The following is a 17,173-nucleotide window of genomic DNA, read 5'->3' as shown; positions in this document are numbered from 1 at the left end:
AAAGAAGTTAAAACCTACACCACAGAAACACAAAGGATCACAAGACACTACTATGCACAATTATACACTAATAAATTGGACAACCTATAAGAAATGAACCAATTCCTGGAAATGTACAATCTTCTAAGACTGAATCTATAAGAAATAGAAAACATGAATAAATCAATTATCAGTAATAAAATTGAATCAGTAATAAAAAAGATCTCCCAACAAACAAAAGTCCAGAACCAGAAAGCTTCACAGGTGAATTCCACCAAACATTTAAAGAAGAGTTAACACCTATCCTTCTACAACTATTCCAAAATATTGTGGAGGAAGGAATGCTTCTGAACTCATTCTATGAGACCAGCATCATCCTTATAGCAAAACCAGACAAAGATACCAAAAACAAGTAAAGTAGAGGCCAATATCATTGATGAACAAAGATGGAAAAATCCTAAACAAAATGTTACCAAACTAAACTAAACAACATTGAAAAGATTACAGACCATGATCAAGTGGGATTTATCCCAGGGTTGCAAGGATGACTCAATATTTACAAATCAATCAATGTGATACACCACATTAACAAATTGAAGAATAAAAATCATATTATCATCTCAACTGTTATAGAAAAAGCTTTTGACAAAATTCAATATCCATTTATGATAAAAACTTTCAATGAAGTGGGTATAAAGGAAACATTCCTCAACATAATAAAGGGCATATATGACAAGCCCACAGCTAACATCATACTCAACAGTGAAAAGCTGAAAGCATTTCCTCTAAAAAGAGGGAAAAGACAAGGATGCCCACTCCCATCAATTTATGCAACATAGTACTTGAATAAGTACAAGTCATAGAAATCAGACAAGAAAAAAATAAATAAAAGTAATCCAAATTGGAAAGGAATAAATAAAACAGTGGCTGTGTGCATATAACATGATACAGTATAAAGAAAATCCTAAAGATGCCACCAAAAAAACTATTAGAATTCATCAATGAATTAGTAAAGTTGAAGGATACATAATTAGTATACAGAAATCTGTTATGCTTCTATACACTAACAGTAATCTATCAGAAAGAGAAATTAAGAAAACAATCCCATTTCCAATTTCATCAAAAATGATAAAATACCTAGGAATAAATCTATACAAACTTGATAAATTGTAAGACTCTGATGAAAGAAACTGAAGATAATACAAACAAATGAAAGACATACCTTGCTCATAGATCAGAAAAATTCATATTGTTAAAATGATCATACTACCCAAAGCAATCTACAGATTGAATGCAATTCCTATCAAAATATCCATGGTATTTTTCACTAAACTGAAAAAAAGTTCTAAAATTTGTATGGTAATACAAAAGACCCTGGGTAGCCAAAACAATCTTGAGGAAGAAGATCAAAGCTGGAGGCGTCACACACACTGATTTCAACCTATACTACAAAGCTACAGTAAACAAAACAGTATGGTTCTGGCACAAAAAAATTACTTATAGGTCAATGGGATAGAATAGAGAGCTCTGAAATGAACCTACATTTTATGGTCAATTAACCTAAAACAAATGAGGCAAGAATATACAATGGGGAAAAGACAACCTCTTCAATGAATGGTGTTTGGAAAACTAGAGAGCTACATGCAAAATAATCAAACTAGACTACTTTCTCAAACTATATAGAAAAATAAAATCAAAATTGATTAAAGACTTAAATATAAGACCTGAAACCTTGGAGGAATAAAAATCCTACTAGAAATCATAATCAGTATGCTCTTTGACATTGGACTTAGGAATGTTTTTTTGGCTATGCCTCCTCAGGCAAGGGAAACAAAAGTAAAAATAAACAAACAGGACTACAGCAAACTAAAAAGCTTTTGCCCAGCAAAGGAAACTGTTAATAAAATGAAAAGACTGCCTACTAGATAGGAAAAATATTTTCAAATGATATATCTAAAAAGGGATTAGTATCAAAAATATACAAAGAACTCATACAATTCAACATCAAAAAACAAATAACCCATTTTTAAAATGGGTAGAGGATTTGAACAGACATTTTTTCCAAGAAAGATAAACAGATGGCCAACAGACACATAAAAAGATGTTCAACATCACTAATCACCACAAAAATGCAAATCAAAACCACAATGAAATATCACCTTGCAGTTGTCAGCTATTATCAAACAGCTATTATCAAAAAGACAACAGATAACAAGTGTCGGTGAGAATGTGGAGAAAAGGGAACCCTGATACACTGTTGGTGGAAGTGTAGATTGGTGCAGCTGCTATGGAAAAAGTATGGTGGTTCCTCAAAAAATTAAAAATAGAACTGCCATACAATCCAGCAATTCCTCTCCTGGATATTTAAGCAAAGAAAGCAAAAACACTAATTAGAAAAGATATATGCACCACTCTGTTCACTGCAGCATTATTTACAATAGCCAAGATATGGGAGAAACCTAAGTGTCCATTAATAGATGTATGGTTAAAGATGTGATATCTATACATCTATATATAGATACACACATACAGAATGGATTATTACTCAGCCATAAAAAAGAAAGAAATCTTGCCATTTGTGATATGGATGGATCTCTAGGGTTATATGCTAAGTGAAATAAGTCAGACAGAGAAAGACAAGTACTGTATGATTTCACTTGTATGTGGAATCTAAAAAACAAAGTAAATGAACAAACACAACAAAACAGAAAAAGAGTCATAAATACAGAAAACAGGCATTTGCCAGAGAGGAAGGGGATGTGAGGGGGAAAGAAAATAATGAAAATGAGACTACTATTCTCAGAACTATAGGATATAGTATTATCTGCACTGAAAGGTAAATAAAGGTATAATGTTGAATGTTCATTAGGAATCTGAAAAAAATTGAGAAAATTATGTATTCAAATAAATAAGTGTGAAAAATATCTTAAAAGTATATCTATAAAAATGCTGGGAAGTCAGAAAGAGAAAATAAAGTTAAAATAAACATGATACAAAGTAATAACTTTTAAAATATTTAGTTGAAAGAGATAATTTTAGTTACATTCAAATTTTGTTTACTAAGCTTACTTAAGAATTCCTAAAATCTGAATAATATAATGACGAGAAATGACTAAATTTGTTGTCAAAGATTTACAAGTCTTTGACAATTTAAAAAGTCATATGAACTTGACAATTGCATGGGCAAGGCTCCTTAGTAAATATTCAAAGGATACCTAATTCTTATATTCCTGAAATTGTTTCAAAGAATAGGAAAAAGGCAAGTGTCTTAAGACAGACTACTGTCCTGATATCAATACCTCAAAAAGCAGGCACCAAAAGAAAATGATACAACCTCACTCATTATTACAGAGGGTAAAAATCTTAAAATAAGTATTAGCTATCCCAACTGAGTGATTCCCATTCAAACAAAAACACACAATGACTAACGTCTGTTTTAAGAATGCAAGCACGGTTCAAAATAACAAGATATATTGATTTAATTCATTACCTTAGTATACTAGAAAAAAAAATGAAGACTCTCAATAGAATCTGAAAAGGTATGTAATAATGTTCAACAAATACTTGTGCTTTATATTTAATCCAACACCTCAGTACTAAGATACTTTCTTAATATGATGAAGAGTACCTACCAGAAATTTTTCAATATCATATTTCAAGATGAAATAATAGTGGTATTAGGATCAAAGTCAGAAACAATACAAGAATTACAATAATACCCATTTACCACCAATATTATTCTTGAATTTGAAATCTATACAAGAAAACAAGAAAAATAGGAAAAAGTATGATTGTTACAAAGGATGATCATTTTCTAAAGAATACTTTGACAGTCTAACAGAATAAACTGAAAAATCATTTCAAATAACAAGATAGTGACTAACAACATCAACACACTCTTTTATAAAAATACTAGTCTGAAATTATAATTTAAAAAAATTTCAAGTCTCAATATAAAATAATTGTTTTTATGTTTTATGTATTATTTTTGGAATAATCTTAAATATCCAAGAGCTACATGAATAATACTACACAACCTCAGTGAAAATCAAAGAAATAACTGAATAAATAGAAATATATACAAAGGTCCTTAAGCAAATGACTCAACATTATAACATGTCTATTCTCCCATAATCACTTTCTAAATACAGTGCCATTAAATAAATATCTTTTAATATACAAAATGATTTTAAACTTCATTTGAGTAAATAAAACACAAAAATAGCCAATAATATTGAAAATTGGTTTGTCTTATCAAAAATCAACATTATATAGCTAAGATATTAAAATGATGTTTTCAAATAAGTAGATAAAAGAAGATTATCATGTGATAAATGTACTATTTTAAATACCTGGTAGAATAATAATTAACAAATGGTATTAGAATAATTTACTATATATAAAAATACAAAGCTTTTTTCTTTTCCTCTAAAATTAATTATTTTTTTTTTAAATTGAAGTACAGTTGATTTATCATATTATGTTAGTTTAAGGTGTAGATCATAGTGATTCAGTATTTTTGCAGATTATACTTCATTATAGGTTATTTTATTTTTTTTTTTTGGCGATACGCGGGCCTCTCACTGTTGTGGCCTCTCCCATTGCGGAGCACAGGCTCCGGACGCGCAGGCTCAGCGGCCATGGCTCACGGGCCCAGCCGCTCCGCGGCATGTGGGATCTTCCCGGACCGGGGCACGAACCCTTGTCCCCTGCATCGGCAGGCGGATTCTCAACCACTGTGCCACCAGGGAAGCCCTCATTATAGGTTATTAAAACATAATGGGTATAATTCCCTGTGCTAAATAGTATATCTTTATTGCTTATCTATTTTATATATAGTAGTCTGTATCTGTTAATCCCATACCCCTAATTTGTCCCTCTCCCTTTCCCTTTCCCCCTCTGGTAACCACAAATTTGTCTTTTATACGGTGAGTCTGTTTCTGTTTTCATATACTTAAATTTCTATTATTTTTCAGATTTCACATGTAAGTGATATAATATAATATTTGTATTTCTCTGACAGTTCACTAAGCATAATATTCTCTAGGTCCATCCACATTGCTGCAAATGGCAGTATTTCACTCAAATATGTAGTTTTATCCTTACTACAACCTCAAACTAAAATAATTTCCAAGTGGAATGATATTTAAAAGTAAAAATGTAAAAACATAAAAATGTCAGAAGAAAATGACTCATCTTTTTATAAGCCTAGAGTTGTGAAGAACATTTTTTAGCATTCTATAAAGAATAGACACCCCCAATACTCACTGGTTTGACCACATTAGAATTAAAGTTTTCTGAACAGCAAAAGACACTATAGATAAAACTAATACACAAATGATAAACTGGAAAAAACATATGATAAGAGAAAATTTCACTGAAATTGTCCCTTCCAAGTTAAATGGAGTAAAATTCTACATAGCAAGTCTATACCAATAGAACAATGAACAAAGGATATGAACAAATAAAGAAAAAGAAAATAAAAGCAAGTACACAATAAAAGTGGTCAACATAAAAAAGTTATCTTTTATTAATGATAAGTATAAGTTAAATCTGCATGTTTCTTAATAAAACTAAGTTAGCTTATTTGTTTAGACATTTCCAAAGGAGTTTAAGTTTTACAAATCGAAATCATTTAACTTTTACAAATTTTTAAAATTCATTATCAAATTGTGACATGATAAGAGGGAAGAGCAAATGAACCATGGGATGTCATTTAGAAGGGAAAATTAATAACTTGGAGCATAATGGAAAGAGAAATTACAGCAATAGGTCAGGAGCTTACCAGAAAGGGGGCCTATAGCAAACTTATTTTATTTCTAGGCAAGGAGAAGGATAAGCAAAAGGACAACTATCTGGAAATGTGTAATAGGGATATGGTTTCAGAAGCACAGAATGAAAACCATGATCATGCCAGAAAACCTGTCTTAAAAAAGAGTGGCAAAGTGCCTACAGTCTGGAAAATGAGGCAGGACAGAAGGACATAAATTTGAGCCAGTTTTCTTCCTATTATAAAATCAGTCTTCACCTCTGAGTCAGTTGCCCAAAAAGACTGAGAAACTTTGAATACCGAAGAGAACTAAGCTTAAGGGTACCAGGTAGATTTCCAGTCTCTGCATGAAATAATTCAGGCAGGAATACTCCTTGTAGTCCTTGGAAATGTAGACACAATATCTTTATACACAGAGTAAACAATAACTTCCACATTGTGTATTTAAACAAAAAATGTTCTATGGTTACAGTGCCAGTTGTCCTCTAAGTGGTAGTGGTTCTGAAAGGTCAGGATAGCATGCAGATATATGAGTGTTCTGGATGAACAGCTGAGATGGAACTATGATTACAAAAAACATATGTTTTAATAAAGTAAAAATGGACACTTCATTGAATAATATTAAGAATAAAGGAATTTTTACTTACATTCATATTTATATTTGTCTTGTGACCCCTAGGAGAGAGTCAGTGTATCGTATGTTACTCATATTACAGCTCTTAGGTATGTGCATGGCACCAACAAAACTGATTTTGCAAGATGTTAAAAGATGCCAGGAAAGTTACCATCTGGCATAATTTATAAGTATCTCCCTTATAATTTTTTCCTAATTTCTATCTATTTCAGGTTTAAGTCACATAATTTTCCTTTATTCACCTCAATTCACAAAGTATTTGTTGAAAGGTACTATGAGCACTCCATAGTTCCTGTCCCTGTGCCTTTCCCACACGTGTTATGCTATAAGTTGTCTGCTCAATTCTCTCATTTTCCTAGGGATCTCTCTGTTGGCCTTGGCAACTCTCACAGTTTAACAACTCAGATTATGTATTAATCTAGCATCCACTTGCTGCTTTTTAAAAATAATTCTGAAATTGCTTGGTTGTAAAAATTTTCTTATCCATATCTATGGAGTCAAGCATAATATATGGTGTCACAGGTTTTTCCAGAAAGGAGATACCAAGACAGTTAAGTGTGCAAAAGGTTTATTGGGAAGTAATAATCTTTAAAGGAAAACGGAGGAAGTGGATTAAGCAGGGAGAGTCAAAGTTTCTGCCAACTGACCAGGAGCTCTGTAGCAAAGTCTGTCTCTATCTGAAGGTCCAACAATGAGCAGTAATGGCCAGGCCCTTGTAACACTGCCTTACTCAGTAATTGCCTGAAGGCTGCCTAGAGAATAGTGTGACCTCGACTTGAAAGCAGAGGTGGACCCTGAACAATCTAACAGCTGGAGCTGTCAGCTAGCCACACTCCTTGCATCTGAGCAGCCACAAATGGTGTCTAATATTACCCTTGTATGCCTCTGTTCTAATATTCATTTAGCTCCAAGTTTTCTCCTTTCAGTCTCAGCAAAATCTTTGATTAAAGGGGACAGGCTTTACTTATTTTATTTTTACTGACAGTGACAAGCAGGGGACCTGATATTTAGAAAGCGCCTAGTAAATATCTGCAAAATTTTATTAAATGGATAAAGTTAGCCCATTATGTGTTGATTAAGTCAAAAAACTACAGCTTCACTTCTAAGTCATCATTTTTGCTTCTTCGGACCTCAAAACATAGGTGAATTAAGCTTAAATTAAATTACCCTTAGCCCCTGCTAGCCCTTAGTGATTCTTCTGATAAATATCTCATACTTCTACCTGACCCTAAAAGCTATTATTTCCCATAAGTCTTAATACTCAGGACAACTCCAACTCCTTGATCAGACCCTTAGATGTAGGCAACTGACTAAACTGGATTTGAATTTGTATACTCCTTTCAATTCCACACTTTATATAATCAGTCCCTACCTAGTAAATTATTCCTATTTCTTTTCCCTCTCCCTACAATTTCCAGCATAGGGATTGCTTTATGGCAATCTTTAAGGTCTTACAATTTGTTACAGTGCTAAGGACATTCTAAATATTCAAAAAGTACCCATTTGAAATAAACTGTATTGCTGATGAGGCCTGAAAATGACTGTTAGGCAATAACAAAGAGCATGTAAGAATGTCATTACAAAGCTTTTTTCTTAAGACTTTCATAAGTTAGTACAATATCCCAGAAACTCATTGATAATAAAGGTCAGTTTCCAGTGTAAGGAAAGACTCTTCACAAAACACTGAAATTTACAAACTGAAATATCTATCCATAAGTTTCTCTTTAACTCTCCACATAATAAAATAAGGTGATCCATTCCACATCTCCTGAATCTGATATGAGATCAACCCTCGCAATATTTTCTTAGTATCACCTACTGTTTAACTAAACAGAGAAGAGGGCAGAAGTCGTTTCATTATTTTTTGGCTTCTAAAATTATGGAGCTGATTATTCTTTCTCCCTGCCCCCCTATTTACCTGAATTCAAAGTAGGCACAAAAAACCCCAAACTCAAATATAATTAGTTACTTGGATTTGTAAAATTAAAATTAGCACAACTTCACCCAGCCATGCAAGCTGTGCTCCACACAACTCCAGGGAATGTCATCCACACAGACTGTGATATAAATGCACTCATGCAACATGCAAAGCAGAGCCCTGAGTAAGGTAAAGTCGTCTCGTTCCTCTCTTACTCACATAGGCCATGTGATTATAAATCACTACATTTTTTTTAATAGTACAAAGAGAACTATACCACACTAAAAGATATACAGATGGCAAGTAAACATCTGAAAAGATGTCATCACATGTCATTAAGGAATTGCGAATTAAAGCAACAATGAGATACTATTGCATACCTATTAGAATGGCCAAAACCTACTTACACTGACAATACCAAATGCTGGTGAAAATGTGGAGCAACAAGAACCTCATTCATTGCTAGTGGGAATGCAAAATGGTACAACCACTTTGGAAGAGAGTTTTGCATTTTTTTTCAAAACCAAGCATCTTCCTACCATAAAACCCAGCAATCAAGAGTCCTTGTATTTATCCAAACAAGTTGAAAATTTATGTGCACACAAAAACCTGCACATGGATGTTCATACCCACTTTGTTCATAATTGCTAAAATTTGTAAGTAACCAAGATGTCCTTCAATAGGTGAATGGATAAATAAATTGTTGTACCTCCAGACAATGGCATACTCTTTAGTTCTAAAAAGCAATGAGTTAATAAGGCATGAAAAGACATGGAGGGAACTTAAATGCATATTACTAAGTGAAAGAAGCCAGTCTAAAAAGGCTACACTTGCTACATACTATATTATTCCAACTATATGACATTCTGGAAAAGGAAAAACTATGGAGACAGTAGAAATATTATAGGTTGCCAAGGGTTAGGGGAAAATAAAGATGAATAGGCAGAACACAGAGGATTTTTAGGGAAGTGAAACTATTCTGAACAATATTGTAAGGGTGGATATATGTCATTACATATTTGTCAAAACCCATAGAAGGTACAAAACCAAGAGTGAACCCTAATGTAAACTGGACTTTGGGTGATAATGCTGTGTCAATGTAGGTTCATTGATTGTAACAAATATACCATTGTGGTGCAGGATGCAGATAATGGATACTGTACATATGTGGGACAGGGAGTAACATGGAGAATCTCTATACTTTCTGCTAATTTTGCTGTGAACGAAAAGTGCTCTAAAAAGAATGTTTATTAACTAAGAAAAGAGAATTGTTAATGTGGAATATAACACAAAATAGAGGTTCCTGAAGGCAATATTTCTATATTTATGTTATAAAAAATAGAGATAAAATGTTTTTATCCACAATGCAAAATCTTTGTTTTTATTATATAAATAAAACATGATTTCCGATTAGAAAGAATATACAAAATTTTCAGAAAGAAAGGAATAATCACCTAACATTCTACCACTTAATTAACCACTATTAACAGATTGATGATTGTGATTTTCATGTATTTTTAATGCATATGTGGTACAATTAAAAAGTTACTTTATATTTTTGAACCCTTATTAATAATTATAATATATTAAAAGACAAACAGTTCCTCAGGTATGTGTGTGTGTGTGTATATATATATATATATATATATATATATATATATATACACACACACACACACACACACAAACACACGCATACACCCCTTTAAGAAAATGTATTTAATAGTAATCAATGGAAAGGGTTCACAGGAGGATTATCTTCGAGTATATTTTGCTCTATTTTGTTTTACAAAAATGGTATTCAACATGGAATGTATATAGTTCCATCCATATTAGTTATGAGAAAAATGAATCTTTGGAACCAAAGGAAAATCAATAAAAATATCCTAGAATTCAACCAAATCATCAGTTCTAAAGCAAATCTTACTTTAGTATAGATGACTGCCATATTATATTATGTTTCCAGGAACTACAGAATGCCATAAAGGAGAACAAGATGTGAACATTCAATGTGCTGGAAGTGGTTCAATGTAAGAAATCTCTTACAGAGAAATTGATTGGCTTGCCCTATGGATCTTTTTCCTCATTCTGTTGATAACTAGGGAGAACATATCCACACTCTCCAGAAGATTAGTCAAGATAAATGGTGTGAAATTCAATATTAATGCTTCAAGGCAAGAGAGTGTTACTCAAATCCTAAGAAAAAATTAGATCATGATTCTAGGAGGTGGGCTGTCAAAGAAGACAGAGATCCACAACACATAGATTTGTTCTATCTTTCCACGAGGTTATAACAGTAAGGGTTCCTGGCCCTCATTCTTTCTTACCTCTTAGGAGTTTTCTTTCCTTCCTAACAACATATGACTAAACCAGCTTAAGGAAGCTTCAAATGTGAGGGTGTGGAGGCAAGAGGAAAGAGGGCAACTAATCTTCTCTGAGATAAATATATGGCAAATTTCTTTCCTCTGCTCTTAATCTCTGCCCTTTTGGCTACAATGAGTGTGACTTTCTTTCATACTATACACCTTCTAAAATTCATGTTTGCAATATAGGAAATAACTATTCAAGATAAAAAAGTATAGGTAACAAAGAATATCTCATAGTCTAGCCCTGGTTACTAAAATATTGCAATGGAATTTTAGACCAAAGCCTCAGTTAGGAACTGCTTTGTTTGCTATTACTCCCAGTACATATATTTTCCTTGGTAACTTTTGAGTAAAAGGACTGACTGTGCAAAAGCAGATTTCAAATAGCCTTGGGTGCCCCAGCAAAACCCAAGATCATAATAGTATCTAGATTTCCCTAAAATCCCACATAATAATATACAAATGTCCCTAAAGCTTGATCTAACTGACCACCATAATTCTGTATTTATGTCAGTCTATTCAATAACAGAAGGAAAACCACCCTCTGACCAATATCTGTAAGCCATGGATACATAATATCCCTAGCAATTGTTTTAGATTCTCAATGTCTTCTACTCCAATCCAGTTTTTTATCAGATTCTTTCATCATGGCTTCTAATTTTTGGTTCTGTATATCATTTACAGTTTATTTTTGCACCATTAACTCTGGATGTTTATATGGACTTCTGGCTTTGCACCACAGCATTTCCTAAGTGAATGTGACTTGAACTCACTCCTCTGGTTCTTTCCATTTTGGTTACCATTGATATCTGAAATTTTAAGTCCTTGGGAGACCAAGCACGTTTCATCCCCAAACAGGAGCAGATTTAGACAATGATTGCTTTATCTAATTACTGAAACTCGAATTCCATTCTTGATTAACATTTCCATTACTTTGCTCACAGTATCTTTTTCTAATGCATTCCCAGTATTAATTGTTGATATTTTCTCAACCCCTCCCCTTTCCCTACTCCATAACTCTTAATGTTTTCTGGATCCTAGGTTCTCTTAGGTATTCTATAGTATTAACTGTTCTCACTATAGCATCTAATAAACCAAGCTCCAAGTCACTAAAGACTAGACATGTGAGTAGTAAAAATAATAAAAGAATATATCAGCTGAGTGAGCTGAAGAGAAGACTAATAATGAAGCTAGCAGAAGATGGAATGACAATTATGTACAGAAGAAATAGATTCAAAGATGAATCTTACAATGAAAAATTATTCACTTACTATAAGAAAGTGAGCTTTGAAGACAATTTCATAATGTTGTATGAATGGTAGCCATAAACAATGAAAAAAAACATAGGGAAATGTACATATTTATAGACTATGAAAGAATAGTTTCTAATAAATGATGTTAGTAGTGATGTGGTTCGTAGAATTACTAATATCAAAGAGCTTTAGGAAACTCCTTATAATTAATATATTTTAGCAAAAGATTTATAACATTCAAAATACTTCCAAAGTCTTGGTATATTATATGTAACTTCATAAGTATTAAATAACATAACGTTTATAATATATATTATTCCTATTTATGTATATACAAGTCACTTGCCATAACACACCATATATACCAATATACATATATATGGATATGTATATATACATCTACATTTATATATGGGTGTTGGCTATCAGTATATCCAAATTGCTTATCTGTATACAACATACCCATATCCAACTTGGATATCAGTATACATCAGTGAAAGTCTTCTCTATATAAAGCATATAAAAGCAGGTGACATGCCTGAAATCAACACGTTTATATTCTTCAAAGAGGGCCAAAAGACACTTCACATAAACTTTATAGAGCATACTATCATCTGGAGCAAATTAATACAGTTGGCACTGCATGTTAATGAGGAAAATGTTTTGAATAGGATACATTTGCCTTTTAAACCTATGTTTTTATTCAATGGATAAACTTTGGTGGGATTTAAGGGCTTGAGGACATTACTGTACTATATCTAGAACATGCGTCCTCAATTACATTGAAATCAGACTAATATCAGTCTGGACAGTTTGTATTCCCTTCTAATTATGTTAATGTAATGGAAACGTTTGTAGCTCAGGCTATTCAGGTACAGGTGCAAATATGAAGGAGTTTACAGACAAACACAGTGCTTTATAAGTTATAAAATGTTCATTCCAGTTAATTATACTATAATGCTGAGTTTTCATTTTTACCATTACCTAATGGTAAAAGCAAAACAAAATTCTAAAAATAAAAAAAAAGCGCAAACTTTGGAGTCAGATGATCTCGAGTTAAGTCCTAGCAATGTCACTTAACTGTTTGGTTTTTGGAAGTTAATCAACCCCTATGAGACTTAGTTTCCCTAATGATAAAAAAAAAAAGAGGTAAAAATACCTATCTTACGGTATTGTGAAGAATAAATTACATACCACATGCAAAATATCTAGCATAGTGCCTGGTACATAGTAGGTACTCAATAAATATAAATTTCTTTCTATTTTTATTGTGTCCTTAAAGCAATACATGATTTTGCACAAAATACTGAGTGAATATTATATTATATGTACAATTATCAGCCTTTAATAAACTAAATATTTCTTTATGTTTTCAGCTACTGAGAATATATTTTATATTAATATTATTAACTAATTCCAATAATTAATCAGAGAAAACACATATATAAAGCATAAATTATAAAATGGTTCTGTTAAGAGTGATTAATACACCACAAAACTTACATTTATACTACATTATATGACTTTTATCACATCAAGAAAATCTCAAGCATAATATTAACAAGATAATAGAATACATTTAAAAGAGATTAAGAAAATTATTACTAATGCAATATAAACTATAACTATAGTATCTTAAAAATATTTCAAAGAAAAGTAATAAAATAATTATACTTACATGTTTCCAATGTGCAAGCTTTTCTGTTATATTGGTTCCAGGCTGAAAAAAGAGATCCTTAAAGAGCTTATCTTCAAATCCTTTGTGTTTGTAAATCCATTCTTTTTCACTTTCACTAATAGTTTTTTCCTGATGTTTTTTATACAAGAACAAGTGGCTGAATATAAGAGGGGGGAGGGAGAACCGTCATTTAGTTTCTTTGCAAAAAAAAAAAAAAGAAAGAAAACTACTTATGAGTTCACTTACATCTTAGAAAACATAGTGGTAAACTTAATGTAATATTTGTTTTCATATTATTACTATATAAAACTAGGCATTAGGGCTAGCTCATCAACATTCATCAAGGGATGAATGAGTGCAGAGAAATCTCTGGGGACATGAATGCACAAACAATTTTGTAACTACATCTGTCTATGCATTTTATAATATAATGTCAGAGAGGACATGACTAAATTATCTATAGAAATATGTTAACCAATATAAACTCTTTTTGTCTTTCTTCTCCAGGGAAGAAATAACTTCTTATTTCCACCTAGGAAAACAACTTTACAGCAGTACTGTCCAAGAGAATATAATGTATGCCATAAAATAACTTAAAATTTTCTATTAGCCACACTAAAAAGTAAAAATAGGTGAGATTAATTTTAATACATCTGACCCTTGAACAACACAAGTGTGAACAGCATGAGTTCACTTATATATGAATTTTTTTCAATAAAAATAGTACTATACTATCTGTGGTTGGTTGAACCCACCACACTGCGGAACCCGCAAGTACACAGGGACAAGTGTAAAGGACTAGAGCATCTGCAGATTTTGGTATCTGCAGCTGGTCCTGGAACCAATCTCTTGCAGATAGCAAGCGATGACTGTATTATGTTTTATTTAACTTAATGTATTCAAAATATTACTAGATAAATGGCATCAACAAACTAATATCACAATAGTAAAATACTAAATGTTAGCTCTGTAAGATCAAAAACAAGGGAAGGATAACATCTCTCACCCAATCTATTCAACATTGTACTCGAAGTCCTACTCGGTCCAATAAGGCAATAAGAAGAAAAACATATACCAATATAATCTTTGAATACATAGGCAAAAATTCTAAATACTAATAAAAAGAATCCAGCAATGTAAGCAAAGAATAATAAGACTATGACCAAGAATTACAAAGCTCATTACATAAACAATTTAATGAAGAGAAAAATGTAAGAGTATATAAATGGATGCAGAAAGGCATTGGATAAAATTCAGCAGCCAATCTTTATTTTAAATTTTTTGTAAGAGAGGATATCAAAGTAAACTACTTCAATATCACGGAGACAGATTACCAAAACCCAATAATATTCATTATATGTGATGAAAGAGCAAAATCACTTGAATTAAAATGATGAAACAGGTAGGAACTTCACTGTTACCATTATTATTAAATAGCAAAAGAAAAAACAAAATTGACCAAGGAAAGCAATTTTTCCATTTCTCAGATTTTTAAAGTGGGCTCCATCTGTTCATTCCTTCATTCAAATATTTTCACTGATGATCTACCAATTAGTTAGGGTGAAATATATTATGAATAAAACTTATAATGGTTCAAATAAGACAGAATTTTACTTTTTTCACATGCAGTCTACACTGGTGGAGCAGCGCTGCTCCATATAATAATTCAATCTTGCCTCACCATACTCAAAGATACTGTCGTTAACCCACATGACAAATGCATTCCAGCCCATGGGAAGGGAAAGGCATGAAAACAGAGGGGGTACAATTACCATTTAAGTATTTGAAGCAGCAGTTGTGGTCATTAGTTCTGTTCACTTACAAATCTAACAAAAATATAGTCAGATGAACACACTTAGCTGCAAGTCAAATTGGTTAACAAAATCTCTAGTAGTTACTCAACTGCTAAAAGAAAAGAATGGATTTTCAAGGAAAAAGTAGTATTTTAAAAATGACCACTATGTGCTCTGTGAAGAGAAGAAAGTCTGTAATACCATGAAGGTTATATTCTCTAATAAGTAGAGTTAGACAATATAGAAATAAAACATTAAATATATAATAAGTGAATTGTTTTTCACATAGGCTGGATTGGCATAGTATTGCTAAGAGGAAACAAGTTATAGTGAGAATCTCAGAAAAAAACATTCTAGTAAAGCAAATGACAAGTACAAAAGGCCAGGTGGAAGTATGCTTAGGGAGGCAAGAACACACTTGGCATGTTTGAAGAACAGGAAGGTCACTGGGATGGACAGCCATTGCGAGTTTTAAGCAGAAGAGTGGCTTTGAGATCAGAGAAGATCAAGATGGTGAAGTAGGAGGATGTAGAAATAACCTCCCCCCAACGAATATATCAAAAATACATCTACATGTGGAACAATCCTCACTGAAAGGTAAGTAGAGACTGGAAGAAATATTCCTGTACAACCAAAGCTGTGAGAAAGATCCCCACAGAATCAGGTAGGAAGGAAGAGATGTGATCAGGTCAGGACCTGTGCCCCTGGGAGGAGACTCAGAGGAAAAGAGATACTACACAGGTGGAGACCCTCCCTGGGGAATGAGCAGTTCGAGCCAAATATTGAGCACCCCAGACCTGGGATCCGACACTGGGAAGGCAAGCCCACTTGTGTGGTTCCAGGGCCAGTGGGACTAACAGCAGGGCTGTGGGAAGCCTGCTTGTGAGGAGTATGCACAAACTCCCTTGCTCCTGAAACAGTGCAGAGGGAGTGGACTGAGACTGCAGGGTGGCTGGCTGATTTCCTGGAACTTCCCTGGCCTGTGTACCAACCTAAGGAGAGTGGTCACTCATGTTGCAACTCCACACTGGGGAAAGGGCTCTGTGGCTGAGGGACAAAGGACACTCAGACACAAAGCAGCAACTGAGCAAAGCAGGGGCAACCATTACTGGTGCTCACACAGGCAGTGCATTGGAAAGAGTCCAGGTCCCTGCTAAGGCTGGACCACCAGAGCTTATGCCCTAATCCCCACCAAGCCCACATGCTAGCTGCTCTTGCCCCATCATTGCTTCCCTCTGGGGTGAGCGTGCCGGTGCTGGGAGTGGGAAGAGCAAACATTTAATGGTAACAGACAGAGCCCACTTGAACATGACACCCAGGGCTTCTGCTCCAGCAGCTTGGGACAGGCTCCCTCCCCCAACAGGGTGGTGACAGCCACTGAGCAGAGTAAAAGCCCAAGCTCACACATGTCTCTGGACCTAGCCACTCCTTCTCCAGCCCCACCTCCTACTAAGGTGATAGCTGCAAGCACACCTTGAGGAAAGATGTGACTAGCATTGTTATATCTGGCTCTCCCATCAAGGCCACTGGGCACACACAGACTGTAGAGAAATGCTTCCACACAAGGACATTCTTTCAGGGCTGTAATAAGTTACTGTTTCACCTAATTTCATAAAGACAGAGAAAGTTAAGCAAAATGAGAAGACAGAAGAATTTTGTTTCAATTGAAAAGGCAAGAGAAAACTCCTGAAAAACAACCAATGAAACAGAAAGAAATAATTTACCAGATAAAGAGTTCAAAGCATTAGTAATAAGAATGCTAAATGAATTAGAGAAAATTAT

General features: G+C 33.5%; 1 protein-coding gene across 1 annotated transcript in view; it reads right to left on the bottom strand.

Moving 5' to 3' along the window:
• The window catches only part of LRRIQ3 (leucine rich repeats and IQ motif containing 3), a 233,899-nt gene that overhangs the window by 98,347 nt on the left and 118,379 nt on the right, over positions 1 to 17,173 (bottom strand). Inside the window, exon 5 of the mRNA XM_059055610.2 lies at positions 13,599 to 13,755. Within this exon, the coding sequence (XP_058911593.1) occupies positions 13,599 to 13,755 (157 nt within the window). The remainder of the gene's footprint in view (positions 1 to 13,598; positions 13,756 to 17,173) is intronic.

The sequence above is a fragment of the Kogia breviceps genome, chromosome 1 (genome assembly GCF_026419965.1).
Source record: "Kogia breviceps isolate mKogBre1 chromosome 1, mKogBre1 haplotype 1, whole genome shotgun sequence".
NCBI classification, from domain to species: domain Eukaryota; kingdom Metazoa; phylum Chordata; class Mammalia; order Artiodactyla; family Physeteridae; genus Kogia; species Kogia breviceps.
The sequence above is the reverse complement of the archived record's forward strand: the minus strand, read 5'-3'. Positions and strand labels throughout refer to the sequence as shown.